This window comes from Mobula hypostoma, chromosome 8 (assembly GCF_963921235.1).
Source record: "Mobula hypostoma chromosome 8, sMobHyp1.1, whole genome shotgun sequence".
Lineage (NCBI taxonomy): Eukaryota > Metazoa > Chordata > Chondrichthyes > Myliobatiformes > Myliobatidae > Mobula > Mobula hypostoma.
This window is the reverse complement of record NC_086104.1, coordinates 153109372-153130559: the sequence shown is the minus strand read 5'-3', so window position 1 is coordinate 153130559 and position 21188 is coordinate 153109372. Positions and strand designations below refer to the sequence as shown.

General features: G+C 42.4%; 1 protein-coding gene across 1 annotated transcript; it reads left to right on the top strand.

Moving 5' to 3' along the window:
- The first annotated feature begins 9738 nt into the window (after window positions 1-9738).
- Window positions 9739-14429, top strand: LOC134351066 (interleukin-1 beta-like). Its single transcript, XM_063057108.1, has 6 exons — window positions 9739-9857; window positions 10659-10725; window positions 11033-11297; window positions 12014-12178; window positions 12651-12784; window positions 13787-14429. The coding sequence occupies exons 1-6, from the start codon at window positions 9802-9804 to the stop codon at window positions 13997-13999; spliced, it is 900 nt and encodes a 299-aa protein (XP_062913178.1). The 5' UTR covers window positions 9739-9801; the 3' UTR covers window positions 14000-14429.
- Window positions 14430-21188: the final 6759 nt, after the last annotated feature.

Here is a 21188-nt window from a genome sequence, read left to right as displayed (position 1 = left end):
ATTTTGCCTGGCAAATCTGTTAGAATTCTTTGAGGAAATAACAAACAAGACAGATAAAGGAAAGTCAGTAGATGTTGCTTATGTGGATTTTCAGAAGGCCTTTGATAAGGTACCATATAAGAGGCTGCTTAACAAGATAAAAGCTCATGGTATTACAGGAAAGATACTAGCATAAAGAGAGGATTAGCTGGTTGGCAGGAGGCAAAGAGTTCGAATCAAGGGTACCTTTTCTAGTCATGTTCCACAAGGGTCGGTGTTGGGTCCGCTATTTATTTTATATGTTAATGATCTGAATGATGGAATTGATGGCTTTGTGGTCAAAATTTGTGGACAATATGAAGGTAGGTGGAAGGGCAAGTGGTGTTGAGGAAGCAGGGAGTCTGCAGAAGGACTTGGACAGCTAGGAAGAAGTGGCAGATGGAAAATAGTGGAAGGAAGTGTATGGTCATGCACTTTGATGGAAGGAATAAAGGCAAAGACTATTTTCTAAATGGGGAGAAATTTCAGAAATCATAAGTGCAAAGGGACTTGGAGTCCTCATGCAGGATTCCCAAAAGGTTAACTTGCAGGTTGAGTCGGTGATAGGGAAGGTGAATGCAATGTTAACATTCATTTCGAGAGGACTAGAATAAAAAAGGAAGGGTGTAATGCTGAGGCTTTATAAGGCATTGGTCAGACCGCACTTGGAGTATCGTCAGCAATTCTGGGACCCCCAATCAGGGTCACATGAAGCCATGGGAGCAGGCAGTGGATGGTCGTATGAGCAGCTGGTGCATATCACAAGTCCTGGTTATGCGACCACTGATGCCAGGCAGACAATCTCTGAAGAATATTGATCATCTTTGGAGTCATCTTCCTTATAAAGCCACTACCCAGAAGAAGGCAATGGCAAACCATTTCCATGGAAAAATTTGCCAAAAACAATTATGATCACCATGATTGCCTACATCATACAACATGGGACATAATGATGATGATATTATCTTTAAAAAGGTATTCCGGCACTGGACAGGGTCCAGAGGAGGCTCATGAGAATAATTCCTGGAATGAAAGAGTCAAGATATGAGGAATGTTTGATGGCACTAGGCCTCTGTTCACTGGAGTTTAGAAGAATAAGGGGGGATCTCATTGAAATCTACTTGATATTGAAAGGCCTAGATAGAGTGGATATGGAGAGCATGTTTCCTATAGTTGGGGAGCCTAGGACCAGAGGGCACAGAAGGACATCCATTTAGAACAGAGATGAGGAGCAATTTAGCCATAACGTAGTGAATCTGTGGAATTCATTGCCACATAGACTGTAGAGGTATATTTAAAGTGGAGGTTGATAAGTTCTTGATTCGTCAGGGCATCAAAGGTTATGGGGAGAAAGCAGGAGAATGGGGTTGAGAGAGATAATAAATCAGCCATATTGGAATGGCGGAGCAGACTTGATGGGTTAAATGACCTAATTCTGCTCCTATGTCTCATCATCTAAGCTGACTGTTGGTGTAGTGGCATCCACACTGGACTTCTAGGTCAGTGGTCCCAGGTTTGAATCTGGCCAGCTCCTTGCACGCTTTTCCTTCATGCTGGGTTGAGTGTCGAGCTAGCAACTCAGACTTGTAAAAAACAGACAAATGCTAAAGAAATGGCAAGGTGCCGCCTGATGTGCCACAAGGCGCAGAGAGGAACAACAACAACAACAATGTCCTATCGTCTCAGGTGACTGTAACTCAAATAGCCTCGCGTTACAACCGTGATGTGCAGAAGAGCATCACTGAATGCACAACATGTTCCACCATGAAGTAATGGGCTACAGCAGCAGAAGACCATGAACATACACTCAGTAACCACTTTATTAGGTACTGGAGATACCTGTGATCCATGGTTTTCCTGGTTCCACAACTTACACACTTTCCCCAAATCACCCTCAGTTGCATAGCTTCTGACAGGCCTTTTCCCAGTTCAGCCTCATTTTTAACAGATTTCAGCTAGCCTTAATCAGTACCAGCCTTCATCAATATGTATCCATTTTGTATGCAGTCTCGTCTGACACTAGCTACATAAAAAGCAAATCAATTATGATTGAGAATATCAAAGTTCAAAGTACATTTATTGTCAAAGTATGTATACATTATACAGTCTTGAGATTCATCTTCCTACATGCAGCCACAAAACAAAGAAACCCAAAAGAATCCATAAAAAGTAGACCAGCAAACACCCAATGTGTAGAGGGGGAAATCACAAATCATGCAAACAATAAAAGTAAGCAAATAGCATTTTGAGCGTAAGTGAGTACTCAGACACGAAGCCCAGAGCAGGCCACAGCCTCAGCCTCAGTTTGGCGCATAGTGGAATAAACATCGTGGAGCAGCGAGCAGAACCCTTGCCTCTGGTTCTGACACCCTGCCTTTCAATCCACCTGGCCCGGCATTTAAATCACAGTATCAGTTTGAGATCTTTTTAAACCACCTTTCTCAACAATACTACAGCTTCTCGAAACAAGTTCCTGAATACTTAACAGCTCCTATCAAACATATAAAACATAAAGCAGAACTATAATTATCCTGGCAAATAGCACACGTAAAACTTCAAGAACAAACAAATCAACAGTGTTTGTTAAGGCTGTAAAGAGCAGCGAACAGTGCATGGTAAATCAATAAATAGTAATCAGAGGAGTATTGATGAAGTAAAATGCACTGGGGTGTAGTAAGATCCTCATCTCCTTGTTTCTAAGTCTCTTTTCCTTACACATGGCAAACTACTTCGATTTCAGTCAACTGTAAACATAGACCATGATGATCTAGCAGCTCAAGATAAGTAACAGGGAAATTGTGGACCCAAGACCATAGAAAACCAATGCAAGAAAGCCAAACTATAAACAAATGAGGAAGTGTTGTGTGTGTAGGAGTACTGTGGCATAACATAGCAGGACTATAATTTTAAGGTTCTGTATCTGCAGTTTACAGATACTGTAATTTGTACTGGAACAATGTGATCAAAAATTTCCAAAAAGCAAAACCCCTTCCTTATTTGAAATTTTGCTCTGGTTTCAGTTCCTCTTTCACATAGCACTTGGAAGTTTCAATCCCCGTGGTCTTGATCCATTCTGCATAATTAAGAAACAGCAAGGTTTTTGGTCAGATTCTTTCATGTTAGTTTCTTACCTTAGACTAATGATATCCGGGGGGAAATGACTGGTTTTATCTGCATATTGGATATTCCAGTACCCTTGCATCTTTTGGTTCAGTGTGTATTTATGGCCACTTCATTGAAAATTCATAAACTCCTTTAATACATATAAGCTCAGTATCCATTTTATAAGGTACCTTCTGTACCTAATAATGTGGCCACTGAGTGTATGTTCGTGGTCTTCTTGACCATGTCTGCATGCTTTTATGCATTGTGTTGCTGCACATGATTGGCTGATTAGATATTTGCATTAATGAGCAAGTGGACAGGTGTAGATAATAAAGTAGCCATTGAGTGCCAACTTTTCTTCAGCGTAAACAGGGCAGCACAGTGCCCAACACCCTGGTTTAATCCTGACCTCTGATGCTGTCCTTTAGAAGTTTGCAGATTCTCATACCGTCAGCGTTAGGTAGACCAAAGGATTGACTGTGGACTTCAGGAAGCAAAGATGGGAGAACGCACTCCAGTGCTCATCGTGGGGTCAGCAGTAGAAAGGGTGTACAACTTCAAATTCAACAAGACCTTGCTGCCTGGAAAACTGAAGCTCTGGTGCTTACAGTTTGGGCTTCTACCCCAGGTGATGTGGCCTCTCACTGTCTACGAGGTCCCACTAACAACTGCGAAGAAGCTCGAGCAAACCATCACGTCATTCATAAAGAAGAGGCTCAGTGTCCCAAGGTGTATCAGTAACGTCAGTCTCTATGGTAAAAGAGTCCTTGAACTACCTTTCACTGGCCTTAAAGAGGAATTCAAGTGCTCTAAAGTGCATCTGCTGATGACACTCACAGACTCTCATGACAAGATCATCAGTAACGCTGCACGGACCTTATCAACTGGGCGGAAATGGACCCCAGCTGATGCAGTGCAGCAAGCAACAGCAGCCCTTAAGCACAGAGACATGTTGGGCAAGTCCAACAGGGCAGGGGTGGCTTTGGTCTGGCAGCAAGTAGACCCACCTGGCACAAGGCCACAATTCCAGAGCAAAGGAGGAAGGTTGCTGAGGAAGTGCGATGACAAGAAGAGTCAGATAGAAGTGCAAAGGCTGTCTCGCTGGCGAAGTGGGGCAAAGGATGGTTGTTGAGGAAGTGCAGCAACAAGAAGAGTCAGATAGAAGTGCAAAGGCTGTCTCCTTGGCGAAGCAGAGGCAAAGGATGTGGTGGGAAAGCACTGAGAAGAGGAAAATCAGCTGGAAGATCATATGGGAGATGGAAGCAGGCAGACTTAGCTTTCTCCTCAGAGCTACATATGATGTGCTTCCCTCTCAATAAAACCTCCACCAGCGGTTTGGTGCGGACCCAACATGTTCCCTGTGCCTAATTCCAGCAACCCTCAAGCATATCCTGGCAAGCTGCAAAACCAGCCTCACACAAGGTAGATAAACATGGTGTCACAACCAAGTCTTAAAGAGTCTGACAGCGGCAATCAAGACCAAGAGGGTAGCAACCAACTCCTTGCCCCCTAGAACGACTACTGCTCTGACATCAACAGCATTTGTCTGGGAGGGAGAGAAAAACCAACTAATCTTCCTCCTTAGCCAGAAACAAGACAGACTAACATGGCCAGTGACTGGAAAATGCTGGTGGATGTCAAAAAACAACTCACTTTTCCACCGGATATTGCTGCCACTAACCTTGGGCCAGACTTGGTTCTCTGGTCCAATTCACCACCGATGGTCTACATCATGGAACTCACAGCCCCGTGGGAGGACTCAGTGGCTGAAGCATATGAGCAGAAGAGGCTATGCTATGCAGATCTAGCAGCTGAAGCTCAGCGACGGGCTGGAAAACCAACGTTTGTCCTGTGGAAGTGGGTTGTAGGGGATTTATAGCCACATCCACCATCGAATTGCTGAAGGAGCTAAGGATCCATGGTCAAACTCGACAGCAATCCAACAGACTCACATGAGAGGTGGTGGAAAAAAGCAGTCACTGGCTTTGGATCAAGAGAAAAGACCTCTCCTGGGCTCCAGGATAGCATCAAGAGAGTGGGAAGACACAACAGGGGGTGAATCTGACACACTGGAAGTCATTGTCGAGCCCTCTGGAGATCTAGTGGCTAATCGAAGAAACATCGAGGAAGGAGGATGCACACTTAAAAACCTCTGCATGTTGCTCTGTGCAACTCCCAACATCAAGGCAGTATTGAGCAAGTGCTCTCGACCCACTGGCATGAGAGGCATTAGCATCTTATCCTGTGTGTCTTGATTTTGATGAACTGGACCTGTCAGGGCAGCTGACGACAAGGGAAACACTTTGTGACAGCATGGGAAGACAGCTGACAGGAGGGAATCGACCCCAATGGGGCTGTCATGGACTAGCTACCCATGGCAGCAGTCCTCAATGCTGCTTTAGCACTGCACAAGAGACCACCAAAACAGCAGCAGCAATAGTGGGACACAAGCGTTGAGACTGCATCTGTGGGTAGGAGAAAGTAACATAAGAAAAGGGGTTGAAGTTCCATTAAGGGAGCAAAGGGTGCTTGAGGGAGCAGGGACAGGGACCTCACATTGACCAGTACTTCTTGCAAAATCAATCAACTAAGTCAAGTGAAGCACAGTGACTGGACACAAACCAAAGTTTGCACAGCACTAGCACCCCTGACACTGAGGTTAGCAGAGAAATCCCAGCTGAGGGAACCACCCAACCACCCAACCACCCAACCACCCAACCACCAACACCTCCTAAACAGAGAAAGATTACAGGGCATAGACCGCTCGTGGTGACCCAAAACTGCTGATAAGAAAGAGTGGTAACCCATCAACAACAACTTGATGAAAATTTTGGAGCAATTAAAGTGAACAGCAAGAAGTTGAATGAAATGGGAGATATCATCTACTGCTGTGGGGAACAGCAACTTGGAGTCAGCACAAGGAAGACTGGAAAAACATCGTTGACACCAATAAAGACCAGGAGACAACAAGAGGTTAAACAACTGGTTCAAGAAAGGAGACAGCTAAGGAAACAGTGGAAGAAAGCCCCAGATAGTGAAAGGGAAGGGCTCAACCAACTCCAAGTGGACATCAAGAGCCAGCTGACAAAGTTGCAAAGAGCTCAGAACCTAAGGAACCTGTACAGAAAGAAAGAACAAACAAGAACACAGTTCTACAAAGAACCTTTTAAGTTCATTGAAGTTCTCTTCACACCAGAAACAAGTGGAACTTTGAAAACATCAAAGTAAGAACTGGAAGAGCACCTGGAAAAGATTCACACCAACTAGAAAAGGCAGGAACATATGATCATTTCATCCGACATCCCGCCAATTCAGACCCACCCACCCCGCCCCCACAACCTACCACCTGGATTTTGACCCGACAAAATGGAGAGAAGTGGAGAAGGCAGTCCGATGGGGAAGAGTGACATCTGCTCCTGGGCTGAATGGAGTACCATATAGGCTTTATAAGAACACTCCAGACGTCTTGTGGTTTCTCTGGAGGCTCATGCAGGTAGTGTGGCAGAGATAAATAATATGCCAAGCATGGTGAAGGACTGGCAATGTTCTGATTGACTGGTGTGTAATTAAAAATTGATCTTCTCATATATTCCAGGGTTGGTTTCCCTGATGACATAGTTGATAAAGACAGCATGCTACTTACTACCTTATGCAGAGCCATCCTGTCTGTGCTGAGTACATTAATCTCAACAGGATAGCAGATTAGAAAGAGAAAACATTTTAAGAGGCTTCTGTTCCCACTCAAGGTGCACCAGTCCTTCCAAGGAAGGATGACAGTTGGCCATAAGACATAGATAGAAACAGAATTAGGCCATTCAGCCCATTGAGTCAGCTCTACCACTCCACTATGGCTGATATATTATCCCTATCAATCACATTTTCCTGCCTTCTCCCCATAACCTTTGATGCCCTTACAAATCAAGAATCTATCAACCTCTGGTATAAATATACCCAATGATGTGGCCTCCACAGCCATCTGTGGCAATGAATTCCACAGATTCACCATCCTCTGGCTAAAGAAATTCCCCCTCAACTCTGTTCCAAATGTCCTTGTATTCTGAGGCTTTGCCTTCTGATCCTAGGCTCCCCCACTGTAGAATACATCCTCTCCACATCTAGTCAGTCTATGCTTTTCAATATTCAATAGGTTTCAATGAGATCTCACTTCATTCTTCTGAACTCCAGCGAGTACAGCTCTGTGCAAAAGTCTTACGCACATGTATGAAGCTCAGGTGCCTAAGACTTATGCACAGTAATGTGGTAATTTTATGTAGTGCACTGTACTGCTGCCACAAAAAAAAAATTCCTGACATATGAGTGGTGATAAACCTGATTCTGATATAGGGCTCTACTGTGGACTGAGCATGGGAAGGGGGTGGAGAGAGGGGAATTATGGTTAGGAAAAGGGGAAGGGAGGGGAGCAAGAGCAAGAGGCACCAGAGACACATTCTATAACGATCAATAAACCAATTGTTTGGAATCAAATGACGTTGACTGGTGTCTCAGGGCTGGGCATGTGTCTGCACCTGCATCACCCCCCACCCTGCTCCTGGCACACCGTCTCTGCCACCTGTCCCACACCCCTCCTGTGGCGCTGCACCCTCAACATTCCAAACATTTTTTGCTCCCACTAAATTTACAAACTCACATATATAATATGTGCTTTAGACTTTTGCCCAGTACTGCACACCGAATGCTTCAGCCATCAAACGCTCCTCATCTGTTATCATTAACCTGTATATAAAGTACAATTGACCATAGGCATTCTGGTATGCATTGAGAGCTAGAATGTTTCTTGTGAATGCAGTTACTGACCTTAGTGAACTGACGTATTACAATTTCCTGAAACTTTCCCTCAAGATGACAGTGGCTTATGTTGCTCAGTTTTGTCTCACATAAAAAACATCTATGATGAAAGTTTGGCATGCAAGTACTGGGACTAAGTCCAAAGGTGATGATTGATACTGATCCCTTTGTGTTAACTGACTTTGAAAGAAGAAATGGGTGTGGACATTTGCTTGTGTTAGTGAAGATGGAATCACATCCGTTAGAAAGTAATACCTTTCTGGGCTTTGAAAACGTGAATGGGCAGCTGAGGGAATATTATATGCTAACATATTTGACTCAACAGTTTAGCTCCACCTTCTGTTAACCTGCACATCCGTTCTTTTGTTCTATTTTCAGAGTTAGGCTATAGGGAAGGGAAGGAAAAGGAATTATATGACATCATTTGAAGTTTCATCCAGATGAAAGAATGTTATGGTAGTCACATTTGACTGTTCTTTCACCATAACCCTGCATATTTGTATATTTTCCTTCAAGATTTTATCAAATTTTTGATTGAAAGTTTTGTTATTGAATTTACTTCCACCATCCTTCTAGACAACGCTTTTGGATCCAAAGAAACCTTGATTAAATACTTCCATGGATAAAATCCTGTTTCCACTTTTCTGACCAGCTGACCAGACCATCTACATCTTGTTGCAGTATAAACCTTTCCTCTAGAAATCAATTTTTCTATCATCTGCAAATTAATTGATCATGCCTACTACTTAAACCATGTATATTGTAAAAAGCAAAGCAGTGTGTTCTGAACCCTGTAGACCCCTACAGTGAACATCACAAATTCCAATCACACTCAGCAATCTTTATCTTTGTGTCCTGCCATTTAACAAATTTTGGATTTAATTTCCCTCTCTCCCTTTAAGAGCATGGGCTTTATTTTACAGACCAATCTACTATTTGACGACTTTTGACGATATCAAGGGGCAATACTCCTGGAATTCAACTCTTTAAAGTGACTGATGATTAGTTTCAGTTGTGCTTCAGACTTTAGGAAGAGGATGAGATTGATTGCTGTCTTGGTACTAAAGTCTGATGGTAATTATGAATGCTTGGGCATACCATCTTTGAGGATGGGAATATCCATTGAATAGCCTCCTCAGACCATTTAATACTTAATCTCCATTTTTGATCACAATAGCAGTGACTTTGATCTGATTGTGTTTCCACCTCATGAAGCATCAATTCCACTATGCACAATTACAATGAATAAATTCTTGATTATTGATCTGCAGACTTTGGCTTTGAGATAGTCTGTAAACACAAAATAGAATGCTCCACTAACTGGAGTTCTGGAAAGAGATGATTAAATGCTCGCCAGATCAGTGCACAGGAGAAAATTTTGTTCTGGCTAATGACTATAAGTAGTTTGTATGTTCTCTTCGTGAATGCGTGGGTTTCCACTGGGTATCTAGTTTCCTCTCACATTCCAAAGACATACAGCTAGTGTTGTGGACAGTCGACATTTCAGGCTGAGAACCTTCAGCAAGAGTTTGTACTCTTTTCCATGGATGCTGCCTGGCCTATTGACTTCCTCCAGCATTTTGTGTGAGTGGCTTGGATTTCCAGCATCTACAGATTTTCTCTTTTATGCCACCAGAGCTTAATTTTGGGAAGATCTGCAAGATGAGGAAGTGGGCAGATAATTCACCAAACAAGACTGCAATTGTAAAATTTCCAAACACAGTGGCACACCCGAGAGGAGGAGCATGTGAGTTCAGTGAGCTTTAAATAAGGAACAAAGGCTGTTCGTCAGCAGAGCAACTTTAGAAACTCACACAGAAATATCCTGACAATCTGAGACGGTCAGATACAACTTCAGAGAGCTTCGCCATTATGAGGACCGAGACTGGATCAGTAAAAATCCCAATTGCTGAGAGTGAATCTCTAAGGTAAGCCCACGGTTTTGTCTACTGTAATTTTATTTAGCATTTAAAACTTACAGTACTATGCAATCACACTGGTGCCCCATTTTGAATAGTGTATATATTTGCATCTAATAAATATGTCTGACCAGAGCTCAAACCAAACCGAAAGAATGAAATTCTTATCATAAAGAATGAGAATACAGGTTGGAGAAATTGCCCAGCCTTAATCATCAGTGCAGTACTTTAGAGTGAAAGGGAAATATAACATTGGTTATCTGTCTGCCATACAATATTAATAATTAAACTTGCCTGTCGCTTATTATCAGATTTGTTAACTGTGGCAATATTCATAGTTTGTAAGGTTTTCTTAGAATAATTTTTCTAATTTACAAAGAAAGGTCAGTGCATCCTGCCTGAGCCCAGAAATATGATTTTGTAAGTGTGTGAAAGCCTGCTTCAGACAAGTGGATGTGGAGTAGGGTTATATCTGACTGGCCCCACTTCCACTGCCTAGGATTCATAGCAACACATAACTGACAATTTCAGTAACTTTGAGATTTTCATGTACGAAATTAAATAAATAGTTGACGTTATGAGTCAAGACTCTTCTTCAGGACTGGAAAGAAAGGGGGAAGATGCCAAAGGAAGGCTAGGTGATGCTCCCTGAGCTGCTGAGTTCCTCCAGAATTTTGTGTGTGTTGCTCTGGATTTCCAGCATCTGCATAATCTCCTGTGTTTGCGATTTTCTTGTGCGGTTGATAATTTACTAAAGGTGGTTTTATCTTTTTCCATATAAACTGACCAAGACAATTATTTCATCTGCAGATCCTTAAGTTACCGGCACAACAGTGATTGTCATATATCATCTCCTACTTCCTGTGTCCGGGTCAAGGTAAGAATTATCAAGATGATACCAGAACAGATTTTGGGGAAGATATTTTTGTTAAAATTATTTCAAGTTTGAATCAATAAATATTTAATTGCCATGAGGTATCAAAATCACAACAGAAAAGCACGATGTCAGAATTAATTTTTATTTGTGAGGTTTCAAGTCTTACACACTGTCTGATGTTTATCCCACGAATCCTAGGATAGACTTCTCCCTGCTTATCAATTGTTCCGTACCCTAGCTATCAGGCGCTCTAAAATTATTGTGATAGCTGAATTGGGGGATTTATTGGTGGTTTCTCATTATGCAGAGTCCACTTCAAAAAACATCACCAATGGGGCTGAGCACTGCACGTCGCCATTCAGACAGTTACCACTTGAAGATCACAGGGAGGTCCTCGTCCATTAGCACGACTGGCTCTGCAAAGCTGACACTGGAGAAAGCCATCATGTTGGCCCTTGCTGTTGAAAGATTCAAGGAGAAGTTGCAGCAGCCATGCACAGACAGCTGGGGCTGTGAAAGTACTTGCTTTGAAGATGTTGACTTGCTTGGAAATTTCAATGCACTTGTAGAAGGTGAGCTAATCTTTCCTTTCAGTATTGTTACTCTGTCTGTCGTGATTAGTTACAATTGGAAGCAGTGGCTCCAATGTGAAGGCCTGCAATCTGCTCCTGATCCCAGTGGTTCTGTTGACACTGAGCCTTCACTTTTGCTCATTCACTGTCATGAGACAAAGAATGCGAGATGACCTGATAGAGGTGCATAAGATGATACGATAGACAGTGGGTGGCTAGAAACTTTTCCCAGGGCAGAAAAGGCTAATACAAGGTAGCATAATCTTAAGGTGATCAGAGAAAAGTACTGGAGGAATGTCAGAGGTAAGGTCTTTATAAAAGAGTGGTGGGTACGTGGAACACACTGCCAAGTGTGTGGCAGAGGCAGATACACTAGGACCATTTAAGAACATCTAAGATAGGCATGAATGATATATTAAAAAATGCAGAGTTTTGCAGGAGAGAAAGGTTGGATTGATCTTAGAATAGGTTAAAAGGACATCACAATTTCATGGGCTGAAGGGCCTATATGGTGCTGTAATGTTCTACATTTAACAGAATAACCACAACAAATCAATACACTCAGAGTTGCCAATACTACAAATCAATACACTCAGATTTGCCAACACTGACAATGCCCAGGAATAGTAAAGAAATAGTTGGGTCAGGGATTTCATTTATGTTTAATCTCTGTTAATATACCATGATCAATAACTTAATCTTATTTGTGCCAACAGAAGCCATCACTTACACCAACTATGAAGATGCTGAAGTGGTGCCCAGCTCCTACAGGTTCATGAAGACTGAGTGTCAGCAAGTGAGGGATGAACAAGACAAATGCCTGAAGTTATCAGAGAATCTCCAGCTCCTGGCCATGTTCTTGCAGCAGCCATCAGACGAAGGTGGGTAAACTTTATGCTCCCACTTTTCTGTTGTACTTAAAATATGGAAAGATTGGCAGAAGTATCTAAATCTTCAAGGTGTTATGACGAATGGGATAGAACATCGCACAGAAGAGGAAATGGCTTCAATTGCTTTTCACATGTCCCTTTCATACCTTTAACTCCCTAAACATGTGCTGCCTTCAGGCTGTGACATTTTATTTAACCTTGTTATCAGCATGCTTCTCCAGCTGAAATAGGAATATAGGGCTAAGCAAAGCTATGAATCAATTATGGGTAGGAATGGGAGTCCGAATAGTTCTGTCTTGCACCAATGTGTCATGCTCCAGTTGTTTCCACGGTTAACTTAGATCCAATGAATGGCTTGGTTATAACTCCAGATAAAGTAGCTATCAAATTGCAGCACTTTTATTGATATGAGCATATATGTGTTTTGATGACTGTGCTAAAATATCCCTCCTTTGGTTGACAGTAATGCTGAATGTGAGGTACTACAAGGCAACTGCTGGTGAAGTAAATTACTTGCCAGTTGTTCTGGGAATAAACAATCAGAATATGTTCCTCTCGTGCTCAGGGCCACCGGACAATCCCAGGATGCAGGTGGAGGTAAGAAATCATGTATGCACGTGGTTAACTGACTGGTACACAGTCCCATGTTGTTGTCTGGAGAAGCTGCCTCTGCTTCCACCTTTTCCTTGAGCTTTCTGCAAATCGCATGTGACAGAATTTGATCCACTTTTCGAAATGTGTCCCTTACAATAGCTTGGTTAGCCTATATCCAGCATTTTTTAAGGTTCCATAACCGCAGGGAGAAACCTTCCAACACCTTTCACCATATCCAAATTCTTCCTGAAGAATTTCCTTTCCAGGGTACTGGCCATTCTCCAGTTTGGATGTGTGCTTGCTCCAGGTGCTCCAATTTCCTCCATATCCCAAAGATGTGCAGATTAATTGTCCTCTGCATGTTACCCAGGGTGTTACTGGATAGCAGGAAAATCAAAGTGAATTGATGGCAAGGAACAGAACAAAGAATAAATTTTTGGAAAAATGGGTAAAATGGCACAATCAAAAGCTAGCATTGAGAAAGACTGAAAGCTCTCTCTCTCTAAATGGAAAAAAATACATTTTCTACAGATCTGATCATTGAAACTGAAAGTTCTTGACTGAAGAGTGATTTCACAACTAAATCCTCACTTAATATCCTAATCTGTGAGGTCAGTGGTCAGTACTCTGTACTTTTGTCCCCAGTCCTGGAATATTGAGATCTACGTCCCTCCCCAATTCAGGTCAGCCAACTCAGAACAGTTTCAAAACTGAATTGTTAGCAATTTATGGATTATAGATAATTAAGCCATGAGAAGTTCAAACAGAGCAAAGCATACCATTGCTCTCCAGACTGGAACTCCTCACGAACACTTTGACTGCTGAAAGGGTTGGCAAGGTTAGGACTGTCTTTACAAACATGCAGCTGGCACAAATCCCATCCCAGCAACACATGCTCAGACATCTGCTATGTGGAAGCCAACCTGTCCTGAGTAATATCATTTACAGTTTTGTCATTTAAAATGTAACTGTACTTAACTTTGTTTCTGTCATTTCTTTGCTCAGAAATGGGATCAGAATTTGCAAAGTATCAGTAGTGCCACTGACCTGCTTCGCTTCGTGTTCTTCAAGAAGGTTTTAGGTGCAGGCCATTACTTTGAGTTTGAATCGGCTCTGTACCGTGGGTGGTACATCAGCACATCCCACAGGAACAGGCAGCCGGTTGAAATGGACGTGAAGGAACACCACAAGAGAATCACTATCTTCACAGCTAAATGAGGCATTTTAAGTCTCTGTACTGTTCAGAACTCAAATCAGAAATTGTTGGTTTAGTGCGTATGTATGTACTAAGTACAGGGAATCTCTTATATGATTAATAGTTGATAGAACTGTCTTCTAATTATTGATATGTATAGGCAGCAATATTTGCTTGCTCTTATGTTTTATCATTTGGAGTTATTTATTGGTGAAAAAGGTATGCTGAGTTTTGGAACTCAGAATTATGATATTTCTATATTTATTGTTATTATTTAAATTATTGCTGTACTGGAGGAGAAACCTTGTTTGTTGATTATATATTTGCTTGCATTTAAGTTTTATCATTTGGAGTTATTTATTGGTGAAAAAAGTGTGCTGAGTTTTGGAATTCAGAATTATGATATTTCTATATTTATTGTTATTATTTAAATTATTGTTGTACTGGAGGAGAAACCTTCTCATTGATTGATTAAATATATTATTTTCAAATAACAAGTTCTCCTCTTCACTTTTCATATTACCTTAATATTCTCAGATTCAGACTGATTTATTGTATGTAAATTAAAATACGTGGTATCCATTAAGCGCCAACACACCAAATCACACTTAATGACAAGCTGGGCAGCCCCCAGGTGTCGCCATACATTCCAGCACAAACATAACATGCCCACAAGCCACTTCCTTCCCTCCCTTGCACACACTCGCACACAGTCCTCCAGACTTTCAGGCTTTGATCATCAGTATCAATCCCATGATTTGTCAATGATGGTACCTCAAACAAAAGCTTTGTACTCTGGATGCTGATGACAGGACCCCGAATTCAGGCCTCAAGCACCTGCCTCACAGATGTTGGGACTGTAGACTTCAGGACTTTAACTCTGGCCTTGCTGACTCTCATATCTCAAAGATCACCGACCTTCAAACCTCCTGCCCACATGGACCTCTGATCTGGTGGGGGGGAGGGTTTGCAAGTACAGAAGCCCCATCTCTCATTGGCAAATGATGCTTCAGTATTTCCACAGCCACTTGTTTATTTTTGCCCCCTTTAATTAGCTGCTGGCTACGTTTCTTATCATTGCCTTGAGCTTTTGGCCTTGGGTGGCCCAGCTCATTTTACAGAGCATAAAGGAAGCATGGTTAAAGTTAATCACTAGAGTAATGAAGGAAAGGGCAAGACAATTTATAACTAGAGAACAATAAGTGAATAGCTAACATACCTTGCAGTGATGTTAGTTAAATATAGCCAACCATCATAAATACAACATTTTGGTTGTCCATCCGAGGTACATCTTTGCACGTCAAGCCAAGCAAATATTCTCCCTCATAGTTACTTACAATGTCAAACCTTGAAAGAGTAAGGTTTCTTAAATAAAGGGAACAATTTCAAAATGTACAAGAACACAAACTTGAGTGTGTAGTGAACTTTGAAGACTTAGATAGGCCAATGATACAGGTGGACATATTGCCATTTAAAGTGAACACTTGAACCTGCTGATGCAGTTTAATCGGATGAATGAGCGGATTCCAGAACAACTCGTTAGAAGTTAGTGCACACAGCTCCAGCATTGAAAGCACATTGTGTGGAAAATAGGTTTGAAGCGAAGTACAACGTCTTTTTTTGCATCAAAGAGAGAAAAGCAAATATCTTTAGATTCTTAGAAACATAAATAGAAAATGCTGGAGAGGATCACAGGGTCAGGCAGCATCTATGGGACGAGAAGCAGAGTTAACAGATTTTCATATTGGTGCACCACAAGGCTGTGTGCTTAGCCTGCTGCACTAGTCACTTTACACTTACAACTTTGAGGCTAAGCACAGCTCCAATGCAAGTTTGCTGACAACATCTCCATTGTTAACAGAATAAAAGATGGTGACGAATTAGCATATACTGTAGGAGAGAGATTGAAAATCTGGCTGAGTGGTACCACAACAACAACCACCTCTCACTCAATGTCAGTAAGACCAAGGAGCTAATTATTGACCGCAGAAGGAAGTAACTGGAGGTCCTTGAGCCAGTTGTCATTGGGGCATCAGAGGTGGAGAGAATCAGAAACTTCAAATTCTTCAGCGTTATCATTTCAGAGGATCCGTCCTGGGTCCAGCACGCAAGCGCCATTAGAAAGGAAGCACAGCAACGCCTCTACTTTCTAAAAAGTTTTTGATGATTCAACATGTCATCTAACATTATGACAAACTTCTGTAAATTGAGGTGGAGATTATACTGACTGGTTGCATCACGGCTTGGGATGGAAATACCAATACCCTTCAATAGAAAAGCCTACAAAAAGTTTAAGATACAGCTCAGTCTATCACAGATCACGGATAAAGCCCACCCGGACACTGAGCGCATCTAAATGAAGTGCTGTCACAGGAAAGCAGCATCCATCAGCAAGGACCCCACCATTCAGGCTATGCCCTCTTCTCACTGCTGCCTTCAGGAAAGAGGTACAGGAGCCTCAGGATTCACACCACCGGGTTTAGGAACAGTTATTACCCCTCAACCATCAGGCTCTCGAACTAGAGGGAATAACATCACTCGACTTCAGTCCACTTAATATTGTTCTCTCACTCTATGGACTCATTTTCAAGGACTCTTCATCTTGTTGTTTGCGGTTTTTCATTGATTCAGTAGTGTTTCTTTGTATTTACTGTGAATGCCCATAAGAAAATGAATCTCATGGTTGTATATAGTAACATATATGTACTTTGACAATAAACTTACTTTGAACCTTGTGCGTCAGTATGACTGATGCCTTTTGGAGCAGATGGGAACCTCTGACTGTGGCAGTGAGAGGTTGAAGATGTCCTTGAACATTCCAGCCAGCTGGCTGGCACAAATTTTCAGTACCCTGTTAGGTACACAATCAGGACCTAATGTCTTGCAAGGAGGGTACACCCTTTTGAAGGAAGTTCTAATTTTGGCTTCTGAGACACGAATCACAGAGTTGCCAGATGACCTGGGGATTTCCACAGATATGGTCTTATTCTCTCTGACAAAATGTGTATAAAAGTGTTGAGCTCATCCAGCCACAGCTGTTGTACATCCGATTGTATCTCCAACTTTACACAGAAATGCCTTTTGCTCTCACAATCTCTTTTCTAGGTTGTACAAGTACTTCTTGTAGGGTTCTGGATTGTCAGTCTTGAATGCCACAGATTAGCATTCAGCAGACTGTAAATCTCTTGGTTCATCCAGGACTTCTAGTTTGGGAGGACTTGGTATGTTCTTGAAGGCACACACACATTCATGTAAATTCTGAGGGAAAACTGCTTTCCATTTACAATCAAGGTTTTACTTTGTATCATCTGCTCTCTCCACAATCTGGCTGAAAATTTTCAGAACTTTGTAAAGTGCTGAAGAATTCAGAGCACTGTTCCATCCGAACAACTGTTCAGCAAAGACCAATGATAACAGGTAACTGCAGTAACCTTGATCTGATTGTCCATCTACGTAATGAGGATTCAATTCTACTTGAGACAAAATACAGCTTGATTTATTGACATTCAGCTACTGGATTTGAGATGGTCTGGAAACACAAAGGAAAGTACTCCAGCAACTGGTGCTCTGGAAAGAAATATTGCAAACGCTCATTGGATCAGTTGCATCTATGGAAGATCTTGTCCTGGAAGAAAAATGAAATAGAACTTGCTGGAATGAGAGAAAAACAGTATATCTGGTATATAACAAGATGAATCTTCTGGTTACTGTCTCCAAAACAAAGTGATTCTCAGTTTCAAAATCACCAAAATATCAAATTGCTGTCAAGACATTGTCAACAAGTGTAAAGAGGGGAATTTTATTTTTAATTCTTTTACAACATAACATCCGTGAAATTGATCCTCACTCTAAATAATTTGTCCTTTGGCTCCTCCCACTTCCTTCAAACAAAAGGTGTAGCCATGGACATTCACAAGGGTCTTAGCTATGTCTGTCTGTTTGTCGGCTACGTAGAGCAGTCTATGTTCCAAGCCTGCACTGGTGACCGTCCCGCACTTTTCCTACGCTACATCGACAACTGCACTGATGCTGCTCCTTGCACCCATGTTGAACTCATTGATTTCATCCACATTGCCTTTAACTTCCACCCTACCCTCAAACTTAACTGGTCCATTTCTGAAACCTCCCTCCCTTTTCTCGATCTCACTGTCTCTGTCTCTGGAGACAGCTTATCCACTGATGTCTATTATAAACCCACGGACTCTCACAGCTATCTGGACTGTACATCTTCCCACCGTATTACTTGTAAAAACGCCATCTCCTTCTTTCTATTCCTCTGTCTACAACACATCTGCTCTCAGGGTGAGGCTTTTCAGTCTAGAACGAAGGAGATCTCCTCCTTTTTCAAAGAAAGGGGGTTTCCTTCCCGTACCATCAACACTGTCCTCAACTGCATCTCTTCTATTTCACACAGGTTTTGCTCTTACCCCATACTCCCACCACCCTACCAGGGATAGGGTTCTTCTTGTCCTCACCTACCATGCACCATCCTCTGTGTCCACTACATAATTCTCCAAAACTTCTACCACCTCCAACTGGATCCCACCACCAAACACATCTACCCCTCTTCCCCAACTGTCTGCTTTCCACAGGGATTGCTCCCTACATGACTCCCTTGACCATTCATCCCTCCCCACCGATCTCCCTCCTTGCACTTATCCTTGCAAGTGGAACAAGAGCTACACCTCCCCCCACACCTCCTCCCTCACTACCAAACAAGGTTCTAACAGTCCTTCCATGTGAGGTGACACTTCAACTGTGAGTCTGCTGGAGTCATATATTGTGTCCGATGCTTCCAATGTGGCCTCTTGTATACCAGTGAGACTGCTTCACTGAGTACCTTCGCATTGTCCACCAGAAAAAGCGGGATCTTCCAGTGCCACCCACTCTAATCCCACTTCCCATTCCCATTCCAATATGTCTATCCATGGCCTCCTCCACTGTCGTGATGAGGCCACACCAGGTTGGAGGACAACACCTTATATTCTGTTTCGGCAGCCTCCAACCTGATGGTATGAATAACAATTTCTCGAACTTCCAGTAATGAGCCCCCCCCCCCCGTCTCCTTCACCGTTTCCCATCTCCTTTTCTCTCTCTCACCTTATCTGCTTACCTGCCTATCACCTCCCTCTGGTGCTCCGCTGCCCTTTTCTTTCTTCCATGGCCTTGTGTCTCTTTCACCAATCAACTTCCCAGCTCTTTACTTCATCCCTCCCCATCCAGGTTTCACCTATCACCTTGTCTTTCTCCCCCGCCTCACCTTTTAAATCTACTCCTCGGTTTTTTTTCTCGAGTCCTGGCAAAGGGTTTCAGCCCGAAACATCGACTGTACTCTTCTCCATAGATCCTGCCTGCTCTGCTGAGATCTCCCAGCATTTTATGTCTGCTTGTGCTGTTGGGGAGGCTTTAAACTAATATGGTAGGGGGATGGGAACTCACACAGAAAAGAAGAGGGAAGTGATGCAGAGACCAAAGCTAGAGATAGTGAAGAAAAAAAGAGTAGAGTGCATAAAAGTAAAAAGCAAAAATCACATAGGTCACTAGATTCTAAAAGGACAATGGGTATAAGGGCACTTTATCTAAATACCCGTAGTATTAGAAACAAGGTTAGTGAACTTGTGGCACAGATCGGTACCAATGCATATGATTTAGTGTCCATTACAGGAACGTGGTTGCAAGGTGGAGATGACTGGGAATTAAATATCCAAGGGTATCAGGTAATACAGAAAGACAGGTAGGAAGGCAGAGGAGGTGGGGTGGTGCTCTTGATTAGGGATGAGATCAGGGCAATTGTGAGAGACGATATAAGATCTACAGAGCAGAATGTTGAGTCCATCTGGGTACAGATTAAGAATAGTAAAGGGAAAAAAATCACTGGTGGGTGTTGTCTATAGGCCGTCTAATAAAAATATTGCAGTGGCAGAGGCGATTAACCAAGAAATAACTGAAGCTTGCTGAGTGGGGTGCTGCAGGCGTCGGTGCTGGACCCACAGCTGTTTGTAAGAGGGGACTGAGTGTAGCATAGCAAAATTTGCTGATGACACCAAACTGAGTAGAAAAGCAAATTGTACAGAGGATGTGGAGAGTTTGCAGAGAGATATAGATAGGTTAAGTGAGTGGGCCAAGGTCTGGCAGATGGAATACAACGTTGGTAAATGCGAGATCATCCACTTTGGAAGGAATAATAAAAGAGCAGATTATTATTTAAATGGTGAAAGATTGCAGCATGCTGTTGTGCAGAGGGACTTGAAAGTGCTTGTTCATGAATCACAAGAAGTTGGCTTGCAGGTATAACAGGTTATTAAGAAGGCAAACGCAATGTTGGCCTTCACTGCTACAGGGATTGAATTCAAGAGCAGGGAGGTCATGCTGCAACTATACAGGGTACTGGTGAGGCTGCGCCTGGAGTACAGTGTGCAGTTCTGGTCTCCATACTTGAGGAGGGATATACTGGCTTTGGAGACAGTGCAGAAAAGGTTCACCAGGTTGATTCCAGGGATGAAGGGTTTAACCTATGAGGAGAGATTGAGTCATATGGGATTATACTCTATGGAATTCAGAAGAAAGAGAGGGGATCTTATCGAAACATACAAAATTTTGAAAGGAATAGATAAGGTAGAAGTTGGAAAGTTGTTTCCATTGGTAGGTGAGACTAGAACTAGGGGACATTGCCTCAGGATTCAGGGGAGAAGATTTAGGACAGAGATGAGAGAGAAATTGTTTTTCCCAGAGAGTGGTGAATCTGTGGAAGTCTCTGCCCAGGGAAGCAGTTGAGGCTTCTTCACTAAAAATATTTAAGATACAGTTCGATAGGTTTTTACATAGTCAGGGAATTAAGGGTTATGGAGAAAACGCAGGTAGCTGGAACTGAGTTTACAGACAGATCAGCCATGATCTTACTGAATGGTGGGACAGGCTTGATGGGCCGGATGGCCTACTCCTGCTCCTATTTCTTATGTTCTTACTTTGATTTCCAGTATCTATAGATTTTCTCTTATCAGTGAAATAATTCGGATTTTCAAACTTACAAATTTCCATGTCACCAGTGTAATCTTTGGAAAGATCTGCAAATGGAGGAAGTGAGAGGAAAGTTCACCAAACGACTGCGCAATCATAAAATTTACACAGTGGCACACCCAGGAGAGAGGAGCATATGGAGTCCAGTGCACGTTAAATAAGTATGGAGGCTGTTTGTCAGTACAGAAACATTAG

What these genes read in the sequence shown, in the direction of transcription:
- LOC134351066 (XM_063057108.1), top strand. Translation starts at nt 9,802, where the DNA reads ATGAGGACCGAGACTGGATCAGTAAAAATCCCAATTGCTGAGAGTGAA. An exon ending in GCTGAGAGTGAATCTCTAAG is followed by an intron (nt 9,858 to 10,658) that starts GTAAGCCCACGG and finishes TTTCATCTGCAG; the next exon opens with ATCCTTAAGTTACCGGCACA. An exon ending in ATCCCAGGATGCAGGTGGAG is followed by an intron (nt 12,785 to 13,786) that starts GTAAGAAATCAT and finishes TTCTTTGCTCAG; the next exon opens with AAATGGGATCAGAATTTGCA.